General features: G+C 55.3%; 2 protein-coding genes across 12 annotated transcripts in view; one reads left to right on the top strand and one right to left on the bottom strand.

Moving 5' to 3' along the window:
* Window positions 1–21,057, bottom strand: part of DUOX1 (dual oxidase 1) — a 33,032-nt gene extending 11,975 nt beyond the window's left edge. For 6 of the 10 annotated variants that reach the window (XM_087426676.1, XM_087426669.1, XM_087426665.1 and 3 more), the window contains exons 1-22: window positions 20,971–21,057; window positions 19,041–19,149; window positions 16,974–17,057; window positions 16,612–16,776; window positions 15,606–15,793; window positions 15,228–15,429; window positions 14,906–15,072; window positions 14,453–14,513; window positions 14,219–14,315; window positions 12,748–12,838; window positions 11,583–11,685; window positions 11,149–11,321; window positions 9,319–9,494; window positions 8,991–9,109; window positions 8,332–8,469; window positions 7,515–7,628; window positions 6,289–6,488; window positions 5,482–5,667; window positions 3,171–3,396; window positions 2,809–2,902; window positions 2,354–2,529; window positions 405–474 (exon numbers count right to left, since the gene is read on the bottom strand). In XM_087426676.1, the coding sequence (XP_087282802.1) occupies window positions 405–474; window positions 2,354–2,529; window positions 2,809–2,902; window positions 3,171–3,396; window positions 5,482–5,667; window positions 6,289–6,488; window positions 7,515–7,628; window positions 8,332–8,469; window positions 8,991–9,109; window positions 9,319–9,494; window positions 11,149–11,321; window positions 11,583–11,685; window positions 12,748–12,838; window positions 14,219–14,315; window positions 14,453–14,513; window positions 14,906–15,072; window positions 15,228–15,429; window positions 15,606–15,793; window positions 16,612–16,776; window positions 16,974–17,057; window positions 19,041–19,098 (2,888 nt within the window). In that variant the 5' untranslated portion in view covers window positions 19,099–19,149; window positions 20,971–21,057. Of the gene's footprint in view, window positions 1–404; window positions 475–2,353; window positions 2,530–2,808; window positions 2,903–3,170; window positions 3,397–5,481; window positions 5,668–6,288; window positions 6,489–7,514; window positions 7,629–8,331; window positions 8,470–8,990; window positions 9,110–9,318; window positions 9,495–11,148; window positions 11,322–11,582; window positions 11,686–12,747; window positions 12,839–14,218; window positions 14,316–14,452; window positions 14,514–14,905; window positions 15,073–15,227; window positions 15,430–15,605; window positions 15,794–16,611; window positions 16,777–16,973; window positions 17,058–19,040; window positions 19,150–20,970 lie in introns of those variants that run through there. The other 4 variants (XM_087426702.1, XM_087426703.1, XM_087426680.1 and 1 more) reach the window with 3 other exon arrangements.
* A 275-nt stretch (window positions 21,058–21,332) lies between these two features.
* The window catches only part of DUOXA1 (dual oxidase maturation factor 1), an 11,612-nt gene continuing 11,132 nt past the window's right edge, over window positions 21,333–21,812 (top strand). Inside the window, exon 1 of one of the 2 annotated variants that reach the window (XM_087426750.1) lies at window positions 21,333–21,493. The gene's annotated coding sequence lies outside the window, so the exon portion shown is untranslated. The other variant, XM_087426758.1, reaches the window with a different exon arrangement.

Genomic DNA, 21,812 nt, shown 5'->3' with positions numbered 1-21,812 from the left:
TAGGACCTTGGCCACCTGAGCCACTTGGTCCTCTGCTGCCCCTGGTCTGCCTCCAGACCCACTCTGCTGAGGCAGGGTCAGAGCTCTCAGCCAGGGACAGCAGGACTCCCACAGAGACCTAGCGAGAGACTGAGTCGCATCCTGGGGTCCCGGCCAAGGCCATCACATACAGCTGTGCCCTTCACAAGGGCATGTGGCCCAGGCAGCAGGTGAGTGCTGGAATCCAGCAGGCTCTCTGCTTTCCCTGCTGCAGGGCTGTCTGCCCAGAGTAAAGGGTGCCTTTTTCTAATTTGCATGAAGGCACTGCATGGGCTAATGGGGGCCCTGATCCCATCATTCTGGGGAGAGAAAAGGCAAATCCCCGACCCCAGCCCTGCCTCCAACATTCCCAGATGGGGGCTCACCAGATCTTCTCCTGGCTGATGTAGGAGGCTCGCCGGCAGAGGTCCTTGATGACTTCAGGCACCTCCACCCCTGCAATGCAGAGCCAGCCTAGGGAGCAGTGCGGGGCCCAGAGCCCAGGAGGACCCAGCTCAAAGGCACAGCACTGTAGGGGGTCCCTGGCTAGTACCGTGCCTCTGGGTTCCCAGCACCAGCCCATGCCACCAATGGGAACTAGACCCAGCCACGGGTGGGCAGGGAGAAGGCCTGAAACAAAGTTGGCCAGGCAGGCTCCCCTGAGTGTGTGCCCACCTTCAGTCCCACTCCTGGGACTGGTATCAGGCTTATAGGGTAGAATTCAGGAAGTGTTTGCAACCTGCTTGCTAAGACCTTTCTGCTACAAAAACCCTGCTAAACACCCTCCAGCTTAAAACCTCCCAGGAGTTAAGGAGTTAAATGTAGAATGTAGGTGGTACGTATATGGGAGATCACTATAAAATTCTTTCCACTTTTCTGTGTTGAAAATGTTCATAATAAAATGTTGTTGGTGGGGGGCGGGGACTCTCCCAGGAGCTGCCCATTGTTCCCCGTCTGGGCTGAGCATTGAGGGGCAGGGCAGGACTGAGCTGCATGTAAATCCAGGTTCTCACAGGAGGCCTGGGAATCTCCAGGTCACTTCCAAGTACTACACCAATCCCAAAGATTACCCTGGTCTGTAGCCCAGAGGCCAAAAGTGATTAAGCTGAATTTAAGGAAATCAGAGTGTTTAACACAAAGTATAGATGTCTATCCTCTCAAATGGTTCAGCAAATGGCAATTGTGGCAAAATGGTAACAAATGGCAAATCTAGGTGAAGGGTAAAGGGATGCTCCTTGTACTAGTTTGGTACCTTTTCTGTAGGTTTAAAATGTTTCAAAGTAAAATTTGGAGGAAACAACAATGAAAAGCAAAACAAAATAGTATTCAATGCTAACCTTCTACTTAATCCTCATTCCCCAAACCTGGTCCTCCCCTCTACCCGAGTCTGGATGCTCCCGACTCTGGCCCGGGCTCCCTTCCAGGCACCTGCCCTGCTCTGCCCTCAGGCCCAGGTGCCCGCTGCCCTGGCTGCCTGGGAAAGGTGAAAGCTGCAGAATCAGGAGTGCCGGGTCTGCACTCTACCAACTCCACCCACCTCCCGCCCCAGAGAGGCCCAGCTGTGTCTTGTCTAACTCGCCCCTCTGCCCCATCTGGGCTGCTCAGCTGCCCCCAATTCTCATAATCCTGGGAGGAGCTGGGTTTGGTCTCAACACGCCCCAGTGAGAATCCCAAACTGTGAAGACACCAGATCAGCTCAGAGCAGGCCACAGACAGCGCCCCTGCCTGCTACCTGCCCACTCCTCACTCTGACTCTAGTCCCCACCCACCTGCGTCAGACACAGGTCCGGCAGGAAGTAGGGGGAGGGACAACAGAAGTGGGTCTTCACGCACTCAGGAAACATTTGCTGAGCCCTCCTCCAGAGCATAAAAGTGACAAAAAGAACCAGAGCACCCTCCACAACCAGACACCCCAGCTGAGGTGGGTATGGCCTGGGCAGGGCTGTAACAAGGAAACAGTCTCCTCCCTGCCCTGGGCACGAGCCACAAGGGCCCAAAGGAAGAAAGGAAGCAGAATTCCAGCCGCCACCCCCTACCCCCACCACATGCTGCCCTCCCCCGCAGCAAGGCCTCATTATAACTTTTGGGGGCCCTAGGCACTATTGCCTTCTTGGGCCCCTTTTTCTATTAAAAAAAATTATATTTTACAATTATGTTGGTATAAAGAAGAATATAATCCAGGCTGGATACATTATTATTATTATTATATTCATTCTTGTCTTCAGACTTTAAAAGAAATTAAAACATTTCTGTGGGCTCCTAAAAGTATGTGGGCCCTAGGCACATGCCTGCTGTGCCTAATGGATAGTCAGCCCTGCCCACCAGGCCGCCCCACCTTTGACGCAGAGCTGTGTGAAGCGGAGCTCGCTGTCGTGGTCCCGCAGCATGAAGTGGAAGTCCTCCCATGTCAGCTCCTCCTTGTCCTGGAAGCCCGATTCCCGGAACATGGACTCCACCACCTCAGCCAGCTGGGCCTTGGACAGGCAGTTGTTGGAGATCTCGATGAAGGACCTGGGGCCGGGGGGAGGGGAACCATCAGGCCCTGATAAGGGGCCTGAGGCCCAGACACAAGGGCCCAGTGGCCATCCCACCAGGCCGTCAGAGCCCACATGGAAGGGCCTCGACTGGCCAAATCCCAAGCCCCCTCCTAGTTATAATGGTCTCTGGCTATATGGGTGAGGAGGAGGAAGCCCCTGCTCTTTACCCTCGTGCTCCCTCCTTCATGTCCCACCTCTTTCCCCCAGCAGTCCCTGTTCTGGCCCACTCTCCTGGCTGTCCCATAGGACCAACCTCAGCATCCTGATGAACTCATCCTTGGAAATGAGACCATTCCCGTCAAAGTCGTACATGCGGAACATAAGCCGAGACTTCTCCTCAGGGGAGCCTGGGAGAAGGAGGATCCCATGAGAGCCCCAGCCCATCTGCCTAAACCCCAGACTGGCCAAAAGGGGCCTCACACCAGTGTGACCCACTGCAGGACACAGCAAGGGGTTGCTCTGCTTCCTGACCCCTATCTGGGTACTCCCAGATGTCTGCCATGGCTGGACACCTGGCCCCAGTGCTTCCCCATCTCCAAGGTCAGCTACACTCCTGCCTCAGTCTCCAGCCCCTTCCATTTCTCCTATCTGGACAATCACTCCCTCCTCTCCCACCTTTCATGAAGACCACCAGGATGTCCAGGAACTCCCGGAAGGACAGGTAGCCATTGCCGTCTTTGTCAGCCAGAGAGAACATGGACTCCACAAACATGTCCTGGGGCTTGAGGCCCAGGGACTCAGCAAACTCGGCCCTGCTCAGCTCGCACATCAGGGCTTCCCGCACCTTCTGTGAGGAGTCCAGGGGCAGGGTCCCTGCGTCCACCTGGTCGATGTCCAGGACCTGCACTCAGGCAGCACCAGAGGGAGGGAGAGAAGGAGACAAGGCTTCCTTGACTTGAAGGCCACTTGAGGCTTTTAGGAGCCACCTTCTAAGGTGTTTTCCCAGTACCCCCTCCCCTAAGCACTACCCCATCAGCATTGTGGGTAGTCCCTGGGGCCATTTGTTCTACAGAGCCCTGGCCCTCTGCGTTAGCTGACTGGACCAGGGGTGCACACTTGATCCAAGCAGGAGATCGGGAATTGGGACTGAGAGGTCTCAAGTCTGTCTTGACCTGAGCACGAGAAAAGAGAACATGTGGACCACCCTGTTCCTCCAAGTGCTCAGACACGGAGACCAAGGGAAGCAGAGGCACAGAGAAAACGGAGGCAGCCTGAGAGGGGGGTGGCCTTGTTTGCTGATAGCTCTCCCTTTCCTGGTCCCTTCCAGGCCAGGTCACAGTCCGCCCTTTGGAATTCTGAGACACCACTATATCCTCAGAGTCAACTGACCCTTTGTCAATGCCAGCTTGAGCAGGTTTCTCTTACTCACATCCCATGGAGTTTTGACTGAGACAAAGCCTGAGCTAGGTTAAGAAACAGCTGGGCTTCGGAAAGGGGAATTCTCATCACGGGGCATCTCCAGCGCACCCAGGGGCTGCGCCAGCATAAGGAATACAGACAGCAAGGGAAGCAGGCAGGTCGCAGGCCACGCACCTGTCTTTCCTGCCTGTCAACTGGGGCCCTCTAGTCCAAGCCTGGCTATGGTTTCACGAGGTAAACCTTGTTGCTTCAAACAAGGTGCTTCAGTGGAAAGGCCGTGGGGCTGGAGGCAAGAGACCAGGGTTCACATCCCAGTTCTGCCACTGCTCGCTACATGACCTCAGGCAAATCTCTGCATTGTCTGGCCTGCATTTCCTCATCTGCCCTACTTATCTCACAGGGTTATTGTGAGAATCAACAAGAGAGGTTGTGTGGAAATGTTTTGAAGGCTGAAAGCACTGTGCAAATAGAAAGGATTTGCAGCTCCCCTCAGAATATGGTAGCACACCCTCACCCTCACCACAGGGAGTTACCACAGCCCTCACAGACCCCGAACTGAGGGCAGGTGCCCAGGTCCTGCCTGGGCCCTGGCAATGAGTCACCCCAGCTGGGGGTGCCTCCATTCTACTGATACTCAAGTTCAACTTGTTTGAGGAATAAATGACATAAGTCATGTGCCTGGCACATAGTACATGACCATTAAACAGTAGTTTCCCTCATGCATCCTCTCCCCAGCCAGTCAACCCTGCTCCTCCTTCTCAAATATTAATTATGTGCCTTTTTACTGGGCACCTCTGCTCAGTCTTTCCTGCTCCTTTTTTCCGAGCCAAAACTTTTCCAACTTTTTTTGAGTCCTTGCCCAATCTCACCTCCGCCACTGCCTTACACCAGCCTGAAGCCTCACTACCTTCTCTGAACTCCGAGACCACTTGTTTCCTGCATCACTTTTGTAGCCGCAGTTCTTTGCCAGTTATCTTCCTTTCTGTGCATGTTCCATCTTCCCAGTGGGATGATAAACTCCTTCAGCGGGGCCTGTGCTGTATTTATCTTCTATCTCCCAAGCTTCTCTCCACTGTTCTGCTCCCAGGCTGCCTTTATTTTCATGCTGGATATGGACTCAAGTCCTTGCATTTCTCTTCCTATTTTGTCTCCCCACATCCTCCCAATAGCTCTCAGAAGTCGCAAGGTAGGCACTAATGCCCCATGGAGGCTCTGGCAGCTCTACTCCCCCAAGGAGGGGCTCTCACTGCCCCACAATGCCTGTCTCACCCTAGGTTTCTGCAGCCTTTTGGGCAGGATAAGATGAGTGAGGGTAGAAAGTCTGGGCAGCCCTGAGAGAGATAAGTGACATGCAGTTAACCCCTTCCTGGGCATTGCCCCCGTGGAGCCTCACAGGTGGGGGCAGGATTGGGATGGAGGCAGGAGCATCTCCTTACAGAAAGGTCAGGCCACTTGGCCAAAATTGCAGTAGAGCTGATTCTTAGCTGAGAACTCAGGGCTTCTGACTTTCCCTGGAGTCACCACCACAGGCAGACATGCAAGGACAGATCTGATCCAACATACGCACCTGGGAGAAAAGGTGCCTGAAAAAGGTCTCTAGGAGGTGGCTCCGCTGCTGCCGTGTCACAGCTGCCTTCATCAGCTCCTGCTCCCGCAGCTCCCACTCCTGGAAGCTCAGCCCACTCTCCTTCAGAACCCCCCGAAGGTTTTCCACCAGCGCCTGCCGTTCTTCCTCCAGGTTGAATAGCAGCACCTACGGAGGTGGCAGTGGGGACAGCAACCATTTGTCAAGGCCAGGAGCTTTACAAGAATTTTGTTGGGGGAGCTCTGCAAAGTGTGCCTTTGCAAAAGAGATACTGTTATCTCCTGGGCTCAGTGGGGTTAAGTGGCTTGCTTACAGATGCAGAGGTAGCATTCAAAGGCACGTGTACAAAGCCATCCTTCCCTCTCTCTTCCATACTGGAGAAGGGAGGGGAAGGCAGGGAGGCCAGAGGATGGAGGGCATTGAGAGCCAGACAGAGTCAGAGCAGAAGATCAGCCTCTGCTTGAACCCCTCTCCAAAATCTCTAGCAATTCATTAGATCTTGAACTCAGGGGACAGGAAAGAGGGCCCAGCTTCTTCCAAGGACTCCCAGCTAGGACCTGCCAGGGTGTCCTTAGAAAGGGAGGTGCCAGACTGTGTCTGCAAGAGTAAGAAAGGACTGTGGAGCTCATGTCATCCAGCAGGCTCAGAGCAGAAGAAACGTGTTCAAGTTTCTCTCTCTGTCAGCTACTACAGTCAGGGACTAGCAGCCAGAAACCCCCCTTCCCCTCCACCTGGCTGCCTCCCTGGCTGTGGCTATGGACAAGGAGCCAGGGGCCAGCTGGGCCGTACCAGGTCATACTCCTTGGGGATCTTGAGCAACAGGGTGCGGCGTCCGCGGTTGCTGGACAGGATGAGGTTGACCTGCTGCGGGGGCCGAAGCTGGATGGTGCGGAGCACAGAGAGCCTGCTGTCCACCACACGGATCTGCCCGGGCTGCAAGTGCATGAGCACACGCCGGCAGGGCTCCTTGCGGCCCTGCCATTCCAACGCTGGAGAGAGACGGGGATGGGTCAGCTGGGGCCCTTTATGGCCCACCCTGCTGGAGGCACATCTGGAGGAAGAAGGCCAGCTCAGGGCTGGAGTTAGATAGAGCAAGGCTTCCCCAGCTCCTTGCCCCTTCTTGGGTCCTGAGGGTCATCCCCCACCCCGACAGTCCTGCTGGGCCTCTAGCCCAGGAGAAGAAGAACTACCATTTCCTAAGTGCTTAGTATGCACCCAACACTGTCCCAAGTGCTTTGCATGAATTAATTCATTAAATCTTCATAAACCCATGAGGTAAATACTATTATTATTTCTATTTTACAGATAAGAAAAAATAAGTTTAGAGAGATTAAAAATCTGCCTAAGCGGCCGGCCTGGTGGCGCAAGAAGTTAAGTGCGTGCACTCCACTGCGGTGGCCCGGGGTTCACCGGGTCGGATCCCGGGCGCGCACCGACGGCACCGACTCACCGCTTATCAAGCCATGCTGTGGCAGTATCCCATATAAAGTGGAGGAAGATGGGCACGGATGTTAGCCCAGGGCCAGTCTTCCTCAGCAAGAAGAGGAGGATTGGCAGATGTTAGCTCAGGGCTGATCTTCCTCACAAAAAAAAAAAAAAAATCTGCCTAAGGTCCCATAGCTCAAGTGGTGGAACCAAGATTCCAATCCTCAGTCTGACTCTAGACCTTCATTAATTACTTCTCTGTTGCCTGAAATTCCAATGTGGGATGCCACAAAGCAGCACTGCTCAGGATTTGTGAGTCATAGTAACCCTGGGAAATGTAGGCAGGGTCCTGTGACTCCTCCATGAGTCTATCACATCCCCTTTCTTTGGGACCATTGAGAGGAACTATGGAGGTTGGGGGACTCCAGGTCCAACTTTTACTAATGCCCTTGTGGCTCTGCCCCCCTGTCCCGGCCTGCCTCAAGGCCTGGAAAAGGGAGGCCTTCTCCTTCTGCTGCTGAGGTGGAGGTGGGAGCTGTAGCCCTGAGTCCTGTCCTCCCCACCACCACCCTGGCCAGCCCCAGGCCTACCTTCCGCGCCCTCCATGAGCTTCTCAGACATGATGCTCTGGCGGCCCTGGCCCTGGAGCCTCTTAAAATTTCTCCTCCGGAGCTGGGCAACAATCCAGGCACTGAGCAGGCTCACTGAGAGGGCAGAGGCAGTAGGATGCTCAGAGGAAGGTGGGGGTCTGGGGAGATCAGTGGCTCCCTTCCCAGACTCTTTTCCTTGGCAAGACCCCCTGTGTTCCCCACCTCCTAGGTTGGCCCATTCAACTGTCTCAAACTGTGAAGCTCCCTAGGGGGAAGCACTTTGCCTCCCATGGAGAGCTTTGGGTAGCATCTAAGATGACTGTGCAGCCTCTCCTGCTTCCATCACTCAGGTCCCTCCCCAGCCAGAGACTAAGGCCAGAGTTGTTGTGCCACAGACTGGAGCCACTCTGCCAGGCTGCTGGTCGACTCCCACACAGCCATGCCAAAGACTAAGTCCCAAGCCTTTGCCCCAGCAACTACTTCCCAGCCCTGGTTCAAAAGCAGGGATTTGCCTCTGACAGTTCCCCAGCCCTAGGCTCCTACAGATAGCTGTGGATTGTGCACTCCCATGGCTCCTGATCAATCTGAGCCCTGGGCGGGGTGGGGGGGACCCCCAGAAGAACAGGGAGGCAATTCCCCCTGGAGCTGACTTATCTACAGGTCAGACACTTCTCATGTCCCCCCCTGCTCTGATGTTTTCTTCATCTGCCCAGAGGAACAGTACTCTGCATGGCTGGTTGTCATACATGGAACCACCCCAAACCCCCTCCCCTAGCTTACACCTCTCACCCAACCCCACCCTGCCCATCACTTTTACCCAGGGGGAAGCAGCAGAGGGTCCCAATGGTGAGGCCGAAGCCAAATCCACTGCCTTCAAAATAGTCCCTCATGACGGGAGGAGCACAGGCTGGCAGGCCCTCAGTGCTGAGCTGTCTGGGCTGCGGGCAGGGGTCTCCTGGGGAGGCAGAGGAAGCTAGAGTCCTGCGGGGTGCTGGGCCACAGACTCTGGCACAGGATCACTGAGGAGGTTAGGGTGGCAGAAGTAGGGGGTGGCTCTGGGTATTAGATGGGGGGGGGTCTGCTTACCCCTGCCCCATTGTACCAAGAATGTGGCGTTTGCCTACTTGGGTAACAAGTGGAGTCAAAAATGAACCTCAACCTCTGTCTCTCCCTCACATGCATATATGTACACCCCCACTCCCACCCCCAGCCCCATCCCAGCCGAATGTGCGCCTCCTCACCAGGTCTCTCTGAGTCTCACTCAGTCCTGCCCTCACTCAGTCTCCACTCTTGGAGTTTTGCAGAGGGGAACCTACACAGGTGTATGTGGCCACCTTGGTGCCCAGAACCAAAGTTCCCAAGGGCACAGCCATAGCTCCCTCCCTGCTTGGAGTCTACCATCCAGCTGCACTGAACCAAGCCCACAGCTAAGAAGGGATGAGGCCAAACCCCTCCAAGCACCCCCTGGCCACGCACCATCATGCCAGAAAAAGACGCTGGGCTGCAGGGCACTGGGGTCCACGTTGGTGACGGCCACTAGAACATCCCGTAGGGAAGTGTTTCTGATCTCTGTGATCTCTTCCTCAGAGAACAGCCTGGGGGTGGCAGAGGTAGGGAGCTGTTGCCATGAGAGAGAAATACTGGCCCCCGGATCCAGGGACCCAGATGAGAAAAGAGACCCAGAAGGGCTGGGTAGAGGGTGGAGCCAGCTGAGAATCAAGGTCGCCTGGGGGCTGTTCACAGGCAGAGAGTCCGGAGCCCAGGCTGAGGCAGAGTCTGAGGTGGGGGCCCAGGCAGGCCTTACCCATTCCTGGTGTTCTCAAACCAGTAACGGTCACCATCCCGCAGCCGCACAAATTGGTCGAGAACAATGGTGCTGAAGAGGGGCCCGGGGTCCCCGTGGCTCTCCAGGAGCCCCCCAGGGAGCAGCTCCAGCCGGGACAGGTCCTGGTTGTACAAGGCAGCTGTGGCCTCCAGCACCTGGGCCAAGAAGGGACAGGAGTGAGTGCAAGGAGCCAGTGCCCACCCTTAGGCAAAGAGGTGGTCCCCAGGGATCAGTCCCAGGGATAATAATAAATGACAGTGACAGTAACTCACTTATTCTGCCCCAGGCACTGCTCTGAGTGCTTTACATAAGTTAACTCCTTTATGGGGACTCTCTCACAGATTCACCTGCCTCTTTTATAAAGTTGGAATACAATAGGCTGCCAGCTCCCTAACTGTAACTTGCTCTTGAAAATGTATGAAAGTTGAAGGGTCAAAATCAGTGCAAAAGTCGAATGGTAGAATGATGTGTTAGAAAAGGTTTCTTTTTGGGCCGCCCTGTGGCTTAGCGGTTAAGTGCGCATGCTCTGCTATTGGTGGCCCAGGTTTGGATCCCGGGCACGCACCGACGCACCGCGTCTCCGGCCATGCTGAGGCCGTGTCCCACATACAGCAACCAGAAGGATGTGCAACTATGACATACAACTATCTACTGGGGCTTTGGGGAAAAAAAAAAAAAAAAGGAGAAGGATTGGCAATAGATGTTAGCTCAGGGCCGGTCTTCATCAGCAAAAAGAGGAGGATTAGCATGGATGTTAGCTCAGGGCTGATCTTCCTCACACACACACAAAAAAGAAACCTTTTCTTTCTTTCTTTCTTTTTTTTTTTTTTTGCTGAGGAAGATTGGCCCTGAGCTAACATCCGTGCCCATCTTCCTCCACTTTATGTGGGACGCCTGCACAGCATGGCCCGACAAGCGGTGCATCGGTGCGCACCTGGGATCCGAACCCGGGCCGCCAGCAGCAGAGCGCGCGCACTTAACTGCTACACCACGGGGCTGGCCCCAGGTTTCTATTCTTTAGAGCTAAAAAAAGTTTTTAAAAATCAAATCCCTGCATAAACGTTCCCTTTTAGAGAGAGTCTTCAACAATATATGAGCAGCATTTTCTACTTGACCTTTAAGTTAGTTCTTTTCTCCACAATGTAAACACATAAGCACTTGACCAGCTTAATTCCAATGAGACCCAGTTGAAACTAAAGATTTGCTGCTTTTGGATGCCTGGTAATTCCTATGTTTATGTTGATTTTATAAAGTATATGAGCCCCATGCTCTTATCACTTCTTTATTGGCCTTTCAATTCTCCACTTTCCAACAAATTTATAAAATGGTAAGGGCGAAAGCAATAAAATAGGCACACAATTGTAATCACACTGCTGTGCCAAGATGGTAAGACAGCCAAGACTGGTCTGCTGACTGGCAGGCAATGCCCCACGCCCGGGTAATAGCTCAGAGGGTGACAGCTGACTCCCCAAAGGCAGCTTGAATATCAGTGCACGAAACTACAGCTTGTTCCTGAGTCGAGGACCTTCTATATCTACTCAGGGGGTTGTTGGGAAGAGTAAATGAGATAATGCCCATTAAGTGCCTGGTATGCAACAGATGCTCAATGAATATTTGCTGGATCTTCACAGTCAGCTGAATCCTGCTGGTCTGGTATCCTCCATCCTGGTGTGTGATGCCTGGGAAAGTGACCTGAGTGAGCCCTGCCCCTCTCTCTAGGTGCCTATCTCTAGTGCCTGTGCCTTGCTGCTCATCTTCCACGTCTCTAGGCCCTCCCACCCGGCCCCCTGGGTCTTGACCCCTCCTCACAGTGCTGTTACTCTGGGAAAGTGCAGGGTTAACGTCCTGCCATGTGGTAATGGGAGGCAGGCCCAGTGCTGCCCTGGCCTTGGTGTAAGAAGGCAGGCCCAGATCCCGGCCCCGCTGCAGGCAACTCGCCAGGTGGTCTGTGCGGGAAAACTTCAGTGGCCCGGGCCAGAAATCTGTGGATGAGATATCAGAGAGTCTGAGGGAGCTCAGGGCCACCATTGCTCCTCTAGCCCACGCCCCAGGCTCCAGCCAGCCCCAGGGGAACCTGAGCCATATAGAGGGAGCTATGGTCAGCAGCTCAAAAGCTCTCTTAGCAGGGAAAGACTGCAGGTTCCCAGCCCTGGGCACCCCTCCCTGCCTGGCTCTGGAGCTCCAGCTGAACCTCCTCTGGGGGACAGGGGGTGCACAGCCCAAAGGGACAGTCTCCGCCTCACCTCGCACGTCCTCCACCACCACATGGTCCTCTCGCTCAGCGATCTGGGAGGCCATACCCTGCAGCAGCGCGTCCACATCTTCAGCTCTTCGTAGGTTTGGGTGCTTTGGGGGTGGGGAGAGGAGAGGGGTGTGGCTAACGGGTCCAGAGGTTGGGCAGCCAGACTCCTTCCTCCCCATAGTACACGTCCCAGGCCCACTCAGTCCTGCTGTTTGCTTCCAAACTGGTGGGCCATTCCTCCTCCACAGGTTGATGCTCCACTCAGGGAGAGTGATGGCCCCATCCAAAGCCCATGCTGCTGGGAGACAGGGCTCCACAAGCATAAGGGATCTAAAACTTTCTATTTTAGGAGACCTGATAGTAGGGTTGACAAAGTCACTGGATCTAGGTCTTGGTCTTTGCTCTGTCACTAGCCAGCTGTGTGACCGTGGGCAAGTCACAGGACCTCTCTGAACTCAATATCCTCCCCTTAATAAAAAGAACATTAGGGATTAATAAAACAAAATAAATAATAAAAAGGGATTAGGAGGACACTGAGGTCTCTTTCAACTCAGCTCCGTGACTCTGATCCTATGCCATCCTCTTCTCTTTTCCTCCCACCTCCCTTCCCCTCTTATGAATACTCTACACAAAGTATCTGATTTTGCTTTAAATTAATGGTCAGTGCTCTTCACGCACACTGGCCTGGTTTGAATGGACTATCCCTAGTACTCTCTCAGAATCCCTCCCTCTTCCTCACACAGCATGCACATACACATTCACACACTGCCCTGGGTGTGTCTAACTGGGAAGTTTCCTTGGGGGCTGGGATGGTTGGAGTACTCCAGCGCCTATATGGGACCCAGAGCTGTCAAGAGAGAAGAAAAATCTAGGAGGAAGCAGTGAATGAAGAGCCACACCTGCACAGGCCCCACTGTCTCTCACAAAGCTCTGAGGTGGGGGTAGAGGACTGACTTTTAACCACGTACAACTACCTGGTCATCTCAGACACGGGTAGAGGAAATGACTGAGGTCCCCCAGGTTGCCTCCTCCACCCCAGCACATTCCAGCTGGCTGCCTCGGCCCTACTGCCCACCTTCACCACACACCCTCAGACACACACACACACAACTCACACACATATACCCACCCACATAGCCACCCACATATGTGCCACCCGCCCTGACCTCTCTGCTCCAGTAGCTGTTGCAGACCCGGAGAGCTCTGGAGACACTGGAGTTCCTACTGATGACCCCCTGGAAGTGGCAGCTGGCATTTCTGAAATGCAAGGAGCAAGGGAATGGGGACTGAGGCCATGGGGTCCAAATGTCAGGCTCTGGTGGGCTCTGGTCTCCAAGACTGTAGCCAGAGGTCAGTGATGTGGTGTGTGGTCAGGGTAGGTGCTGAACAATCCGATTTTTGTGAGGAAGATTGGCCCTGAGCCAACATCTGCCAATCCTCCTCTTTTCGCTGAGGAAGACTGGCCCTGGGCTAACATCCATACCCATCTTTCTCCACTTTATGTGGGACGCCCACCACAGCATGGCTTGACGAGCGGTGAGTCCGTGCCTGCCTGGGATCCCAACCAGCCAATCCTGGGTCCCTACAGCAGAGTGCGCGCACTTAACCACTTGCGCCACCGGGCAGGCCCCTGAAAAATCCGATTTTTGAAAGGTCCCTCTTCCCACATCAGACCAAACATCTAAAAATGCACCCATAGCACTCGTGTGTGCTCGTGCTTGCTCTCTCTCTATGTGTATATACTATATATATATATTAAAACATTTAAAACGATTTTTAATTGTTCTTTTAAAATTACTTGTCTACGGGTAACTCAATTGCTATGATTTCTTGGCCATCATCAGGCATATCCAGAAATTGTTTCAGAGTAAAAAAATCTAACCCATGAATTGTTTTAAACTATAATGCCATTGTAAAAAAATAAACTGACATGCTTTGTTTCATATACACTTGAATATATATATTTTTAGTTTCAAGTTCCCTTTTCATTACTTTGGAACCAATATTTTTCTTGAGCTCTTACATATTTTTATTATAATTCTCTCCAAAGGCTCAGTTCTGTGCTAAAAATGACCCCAGTGTAGTGTCAAGACCTGAGGTTCAGGGCCAGCTCCATGGCTTAGCGGTTAAGTGCGCGCACTCCGCTGCTGGCGGCCCGGGTACGGATCCCGGGAGCGCACCCACACACCGCTTCTCCGGCCATGCTGAGGCCACGGCCCACATACAGCAACTAGAAGGCTGTGGAACTATGACGTACAACTATCTACTGCGGCTTTGGGGGGAAAAATAAATAAATAAAGTTAACAAAAAAAAAAGGATACTCATTTAAAAAAAAAAAAAAAAGAGCTGAGGTTCAGACCAACCAGCTTTGTGACTCACCTTCTGAGCCTCAATTAGCCGGTCTTTAATTGGGGGATTAATATCTACACCAGCTGCAGGAAAACTGACATAAAAGTGCTTAAAAAACATAATGATGTATCTTTTTAAACACTTTGTCCTTCTTCCCCTCTATATTCACTGTTCCCTGGGGGAATGGGCACACTTCAGACTGATAATTGTCTTGAGGGCTCCTGAGGACAGATATTTCTCAGTTGACACTCCCATCCCTTCCAACACACATTTGAGCCCCTCCTTCACCTCATGTAGACGCCAGGGGGCACCATGGTGGAGAAGAACTGCTCAGAGGCCGCCAGGAACTCCGGAGAGATGCTGGGGTCCAGAAATGGCCGGTATCCTGGGGGAAGGGGAGAAGAGAGAAGACAGTAAAATTTAGCTCTTAAACCACTCAACATCCTCCCGACCGATCGCCACTCCACCCTCCTCCACAAAAACTCCTGCAAGCTCTCCCATCCTCCCTCTCCATCCCTTCACCTGCATACTCCGGGGGCATTTTCCGCAGGAAGCTGGGCAACCACTCATACAGGGCGATGTTCTGAGGGTCAGAGAGAGGGGAAAGGAGAGGCCAGCGCTGGAGCTGCCGGGCTGGGAGGAATCTGAGCCCAAGGAAGGCTTAAGCGAGAGATGAGGACCAGGCAGCGGCAGTCGTGAGGGAGGCCAATCAAACAGGAGAGGCGAGAAGGCCTGTCCCCCACAAGGAACAGGGGATTGGGGCGGGGGGCAGCTAAATAATAATCACAAGCAAAATCTGGTGTATAAGTAGCGCTTTGCGTCCTGATCCTTTTCAGGGCCTATTCCTAGACGTTAGCTTTCTAGGGAGGGGTGTCCTGCTGGAGAAGGACGTTTCTGGGTGGCAGTTGTCCAAGGACGGAGGGCTCTGCGAGGGAGCGGAGTCTCCCCGGACCAGGACGTGGGGGAGGGGCTGACCTGGTAGGTGGCGATGACCCTCTTGCGCGCGTGCTGGAACAGCTCCTCGTCCCCCCAGCTCGGGTGCTGGCGGGCCAGCCTCTGCGCGCACAGGTTGTGGTAGCGGAACCAGAGCAGGCCCAGCGCCTGCAGGAAGGGGTCGCGGTTCCCTCGCTCCGCCCCGAAAGCTGTGTGCGACGCGGGGACGCACGGGAGGAGAGGCGCGGCGGTGTGACCAAGGGGAGCCCAACCCCGCAGACCCCCAGCCAGCCCTCCAACGAGCCCTGGGCGCGCCCTGCCCGCTCCTCCCGCGCCGCGCCCCTGCCCGGCCCCGCGGCCTCACCGTACAGCCCCTGGGGCCCGCGCTGTCCGGTGGCGGGGTCGGGCGCGGTCCACATGAGCAGGGGCTCCTGCGAGTCCCGGGGGAAGGCGGGGTCGGGTCCCGACGCCAGCTGCCCCCCGGAGAAGCTCCGTAGCTCGTCGCTCCAGGAGTGAGAGGAGCCATAGATGGCGCTGCCGTCCAGCCAGCCCGTCACCTCGTTGGTCTGCGGGGACACGGGGAGGGTAAGCCGGGGTCGGGCAGCTGAGGCGGGTAAGGGAGGGCCAGGGCCAGGCGTGTGTAGGTGGGTGTGGGGGTGGGAGCGGGGGTGGGAGCCTCTCCCCACCCGGCCCTGCCAGGTCCCGAGCGCAGCGCCCCGCCCCGCCTCCTGCCTCGTCTCACCAGGTCCCGGGGGTTGTTGGGGCTCAGTCCGGTCTTGGGGTCCCAGCGGCTCCTCTGGAACGGCAGCACCACGTCCCCGCTCCAGTCGGGGTCGAACACGGGGTCTCCGGGCGGGATGTGGATGTTGAGGAACTCGGCGGGGCAGCCGGGTCTCTCCACACTCACCAGGTCGGAGAGCACGTGGTAGCCTGCAGGCAGCGGGGGAGGGCATGTTAGGACCAGCTGAGCGCCACTCTCCTGTCTGCACCAGCTATCGAGTCCTCCCCCGCCCCAACCCCTTGAAGTTTCAAAAGACTCAGCAGCCATTATGGGCAAGTCCAAGCCTTGACCTCCCCCACCCCTTCTCAATCCTCTGTTACACCCTGGTCCAAACTGTTTTCATTGCCAGTTTGGCCTTCTCCGTGGTAACTGGGAGGCTCCAGGTGAATGTGTCTAGGCAATCGGGCTGGCAGCACCGGTTCCAACATGCAGCTGGGAGCAGCCTGCCCAGAGGGCCTGCCAGCCTCAGTGGACCGTTGGACACTGGGAAGCAAGTGTGGGCTCCTCCTGGGTGGCCAGCAGGAGCCAGCCATTCCTGCTGTGAGCCAACAACCCACAGTCACTGGGTCAGGGCACCCTAGCACCCCTATTTTGACACACGCACCCCTCCCCCAGCCCTCTTACCAGAATCAGAATCTTGCCCTGAGCCTATCCTAGGAGGCACAGGGGCAAAGAGTGAGAACAGGGTCTCACCAAGAGTTCCTACCAGATTATTTTCATGCTCCTGCCTCTACCCCCACTCCCATCAACAGCTCAACGTGGGGCAGATTTATGCCTCTCTCAACCAGACTTTTTCTCTCCACCCCCACCCCTACCCCACCCCATCACCTCCCCCTCCATCTCTCACCCCCATCTCTCAGTCCCTCCATCACTCCTCTCCCTCTTCCTCTCCCTGACTCCCCCCTTAGACATAGAGGCGTCCAGCTGACCCCACTGGCCTCCCTCCCCCAGAGGCTGAGGCCCTCACCGAAGAAGACCCCCAGCACTGTGCGGTTTCGCAGGGACGCCTGCCCTGCAGGGCCCCTCATGGCAGTGTTGCTAAGGTCTCGGGGGTTGGGCAGGTGGGGTTCTCTCAAGGGCTGGTACACGCCATCTGCATAGCTGGCTGGGACCAGGCGCTGCAGCCGAGAGCCTGGGGTAGGAGGGGTAGGGACAAGGATGAATCCTCAGGGGGGTCCCTGACCCCCTCTCTCCCAACCTTCCCTCCATACCACAGATCCCAAAACCTTAGGAATGGACGAGCCTTTGCTGGTACTTGCCAGCCCTTGCCCCTTAGTGGTAGGTACCACCCTGACCCTGGGGCTCTGTCTCCACTTGGCTCTCACCTACCTTTGCTGCCCCATCTGTGTTCCATGAGGTTGTTGTACCACCCATCAAATCGCTGCACCTCCCACGAAATGGGGTTCTGAGCTCCTGTGTGAGAACAGAGAGAAGGGGCAGCTGGGCAAGTCTGCATGAGAGGACGGGCAGGCCTGCAGGATATGGGTCCTGTGGGCCTGGCACTTGGAGCAGCAGAAAGTGGACACCCAGCACAGTGTGGGAGGTAGGGTGCAAGAGAGATAACCCAGAGCAAAGTGATGATGTTTGAACTCAAGCCCAATCTTGAAGCTGCTCAGTGGGGGAAACATGGCAGAGAGCATTAAAGTAGTATAGCCAGGTGCAGAGTGTGCTGACAGTGGCCTCAGAGAGGAAGAGGAGGCTGAGGAGAACAGTGGCAATGGGGAAGAGGGTGCAGGAGCCTTCTCTTGCCCTCACGCCTCGGCTGCCTGGGGGACATGGCAAGACAGAAACCATTCCCAGCCCTAAGAAAACATACAGAGCAAAAGCTGGCCACACCCCAAGAGCCAGCCACTCTTCCACCTAGGGAAGGACATGTCATTCTGTGTCCCCTCCCTGGGCAGGGCCAGTGTGGAGAGGGGCTTGGTCCTCTCCTGCTGAACAGAGCCCAGGGCAAGGGTGTGGGCTGTGGCTTTGGGGCCTGTTGCTACTCTGGCCTTTGTATCAGTTTCTTGGGTGGAGTCAGGGACTGAGTGGTCATGTGGATAACCCTGCCCCCTCCTCTTTTGGGGCATCATGTCCCCATATAATTCCTCTGCTTGATTCTATTATACTCTCCAAAAACTAGGGTCTGGGAGGGAGCACTCAGTTGGTGAGGGAAGAGCTCAGGCAGTGGGGGCAGAGGGAAGGGTCCAGAATCAGAAGTGGAGCAGGTCAATAGATTAGATGACCAGCCAGATTCCTTTCCCCAAACCAGGAGGCTACAGGGCTAAGGCTCCCTCTCTGCTAACTTCAGAGAAGACAGCAAAGAAAAGGCCTCTCATTAGCCGGAGAGAGACCCATTCCTCTAATTATCTCTCCACTCAGACCAAGGCCAGGATCTCAGAGCTACCCTCCTGCCCCACACCTGTGTGCATGCGTGCACACATGCACACACACACACTCACTAGGGGGTCGGAGACAGAAAATGACTCAGGCCCTGATGTTTGAGCAAAGAACCCCACTAAGGATCCAGGACCTGGGGCAGGAACTAGGGCAGCCACATATTTGTGATCTCTAAAATAAGATGAACTGGTAGCAGAACGAGGCAGCCTCTTGGGGAGGGTGTGGGGAAGAATGCGTCTTGGGAATAAGAGGCAAGAGATAGGGAGAAGAAGAAAACCTGAGGCCAAGGCAAGGAGAGGCCTGGAAGGAATGGGAATGTGAGCAGCTCTGGCAAGGGAGAAGCTGCAGGGCTGTGTCACCATGCTATCACCTCCGCCAGGACAGATCATGCCACAGGTTCCTCTGCTCCCCATTCTTGCATCTCCCACCTCTGGTGATCAGGAACTTGCTCCTTTTAACCTAACTTGTGGCACCTTAAACCCACTTCCCTCCTCAGCAACCCAGACTACAGAGGATGGCCTCAGATTCTAGTAAGGGATTGTCCAAAGCTCAAGGTAAGCAGATTAAACTCTTATGGATCATATCGGTTGTTTTTTTTTTTTTTATCAGATTGTTTTAGAACATTGGTGACTTCCCTTCAGCTTTGGGTCCAATCTGACCCCAAGATCCTTTATTGTCTTGGGTGTCTAATCAATCTTTTCCTATTTCCGGTCAGGGGTCCTTCCTTTATGAAGAGAGAGAGACAGGGCCTGCAGACAGTCAAGAATGAAATAGGAAATGCTGACACAGCAGTTGAAGGCTCCCTAACTCTGTGTATTTGAGGAATTTTTTCATTCCATTATCCATCCATCTAGTCAACAAGCTTGAAATGAGCACCTACCATGGGCAAGGTACTATGTTAGCTAGGGCCTGGAAATACAGAGGTGAATATGATACAGCTTCTGTCCTTGGGGGAGCCCATAGGATCTGGGTTCCTCTGCTCCTAGCCACGCTTCTCCTCCAATCTCTACTCACCCATGGGCATCCATGGCCCAACCAGCAGTGTCCATGCCAGAGCCAGGTGGAAGCCCATGATGACAATGATAATAGGGCTCAGATGTTAGAACACCCTAAAATGGAAACCCTAGAAAAAGACAGAGGACAGAGAGAATGAGCCCCAGCAGTTCAGGAGAGTCAGGCCAGGGACTCTGCAGGCCCCTGTGAATCAAGGCCTGGGGCTGGGCCAAGACCACAGTGAGTGGCAAAGAGCAAGAGACTCACTCTCTCCCAAGAATCTTTCATTCATTCAACAAACACTTGATGAGCACCCACTAAGTAGCAGGCACTGACCGAGGCATTGGAGATTAAGTGATGAACAAAGCAGACAGAAATCCCTGCCTTCCTGAACTTTACTTTCTAAGATCAATGGGAAAACCTTGCTTTGGCCCGGCTTCCTGCAGTGGGTGTTCCTTGGACACCGGGCTGGGGGCCAAGACAGCGGGCTGAGGCCAGGATACTGTGCTGCTGCCAGTCCACTAGTGTGATCTTAGGCAGCTATGGGAGTAAACATACCTGAACTGCCTACCTCCTAGCATGGTTGCCAGAATCAAATGTGAGAACGAGGTTGAATTCAAAGCAAGAAAAGTGACAGGTGTTATGTAAATGTGATCTACAGAGAGTGGGCTGGAGCTCGGCTCCTCTGGGCGGACTCAGAAAGGATGCAGCACCAGGTGCTCATGTGTTTCATGCTGGCTTCCTGCTCTCCCCAGGCCAACAAATCACCGAGGGACAACAGGGAAACAGAGGCAGCAGGGGACTCAGGCTGGGACTCCTGAGTGGCACAGGGAGTGCCTAAGGCCAGTGAAGACCTCCTAAAGGCAACACGGAGATCGGGGGTGGGGTGGGGCTGGGGAACGATCTAGTGGAGGAATGTGGGAACTCAGGGAAAGCATCATCTCTAGCCAAACCCTCAGGGCCACTGGACAGGTTGTCTAGTCACAGAGGAAGGAACCCGGAGGGTGACCTCATCCGCAATCGCCATCTCCCATTAAACAAATGAAAAAACCTAGGCCCTGTCATAACTCAAAAGCTCAGTATTCCACCCACTCCAACCCAGAGACTGTCCAGATGCTGGCCTTTGAGAATGTGCAAAGAGCAGGGCTCTGGATGGTGGAAGCCCTAAGGCGGGACATGCTGAGTGGCCACAGTGGTCTCTCCCTGATCTAGGATATCCTGCCCTTTCCCCCCTACCAGCACGTCTTCAGGATCCTTGGCCCAAGACACCAATATTCTACTCAACCCATAAAAGCATGCAGTGAGCTTTCAGGCCAGGCTGTGGGGGCAACCTGGAGGGGAAGGTGGGCATGCTTCATAACCACTCCTAGTGGGTGAGTAGCCACAACAATTTATACAGCAACATTGGTCCAGTAACTTCCCAACAACCTTGAAAAGAAGGCACAACCTCATGACAGGCAGTGGCAGAAGCAGGGAGGGAACTCAGGCCTGCCTGGTTTTTGCCTCACATGACTGCTTTTCTAGCCTGAAGTTCTAGAGTGGTGACCCTGGGGTGAGGGAAAGACGAGTCAGGGCCATAAGGATTCCAGCTTGGTCCCGAGGAAGGGTAGAAAGGGAAAGCCTGGAGTCTAAAAGCCCCAAGTTCCCTCCCTGGCATGATGTGCTGGTGCCAGGAGGAGCTCCAGAGAGATCCCCTAGGTCCAAGCAAACTAGGCCACCCAACATTCCCAGTTCCCGAAGAATCCAGCCTCCCAAAAGCTAAGTGGGGCGGAGGATAGGCCCGAACAGGACCCATTTTAGCCTCAGGCTAAGAACCGAGGCTGGTGGGAGGCCAGAGCTAGATTCCCCCTTTTCTCAAAAACGTGGCGGAGCTGGGGCACACTCCACCGCAGCCATGCCCATGGAGCTCACTCCCCCGGAGCGCCCAGGCCCGCGGGCCGGCGGATCTGACCTGCGGCCGCGGCGTCCCTCGAGGCCCGACGGCGGACTGGCTCCCGCCTGGCCCGCAGCTGCACCGAGACTCGCGCTCCGGTCCGGCTCCTTCTCCAGCTCTGCGCAGGAGCGGGCGGGGCTGGGGGTGAAGGGGGGACGACGCGTCCCGGTTCCAAGGCGGGGCGGGGCGGAGCTGGGCGGGATAGAGGCCGGCGCGCGGGGGACCCGCCGAGGTGCTCCGAGAGGACGGGGGCGCGCAAGGCGAGGCGGCTCCAGCTCGCACGGCTCAGGTGGGGGAGATGTTCGGTCCGTGGGGAGGGCTCGGCTAGTGCGGCCACGTGGACGGCCAAAAGGGCAAGTCTGCTTCTACAGGTCTGCTGAGGCTGGAGAGAGGGCGGAAGACGGAGAGGGTGCAGGGAGACCGGGGAGGCGCCCCCCAAATCCTCTCCACACCATCGGATCTGGGCTCTAAGACCAAGAGGATCCGTCAAAGCCCGCAGACCAGGCCAGGAGTCCAAGCAAGGCAGCCGTCCTAGGACCCTGTAAGAATCTGTGGTAACCACTCCCCGGGGTTCCTGGTGAGATCTCGGCGGTCTCACCGCCCTCGAGCCGCGCCCGCGCCCCGCTGGACCCCGGACTGCATCGCTAGGTTTGTGCTGGAACCGCCAGGGGTGCCGGGCGTGGGGGGAGGAGATGGAGGGGTCGGAGGGACGCCTGCGGAAGGTACGGTTCCCGTCCCTTCTCTGTCCCAGGCCGGGGTGGGGGGCAGCGCCGCAGAGCCTCGGGTGCTGTCTGAGAAGGTTGAGAGTGACTTGGAGCGCCGGGAAGCACCCGGGACCCGGTTTGTCCGGTCATAGTCTG

Source organism: Ceratotherium simum, chromosome 3, assembly GCF_057802395.1.
Source record: "Ceratotherium simum simum isolate JZ-2026a chromosome 3, ASM5780239v1, whole genome shotgun sequence".
Classification (NCBI taxonomy): Eukaryota; Metazoa; Chordata; class Mammalia; order Perissodactyla; family Rhinocerotidae; genus Ceratotherium; species Ceratotherium simum.
The sequence above is the reverse complement of the archived record's forward strand: the minus strand, read 5'-3'. Positions and strand labels throughout refer to the sequence as shown.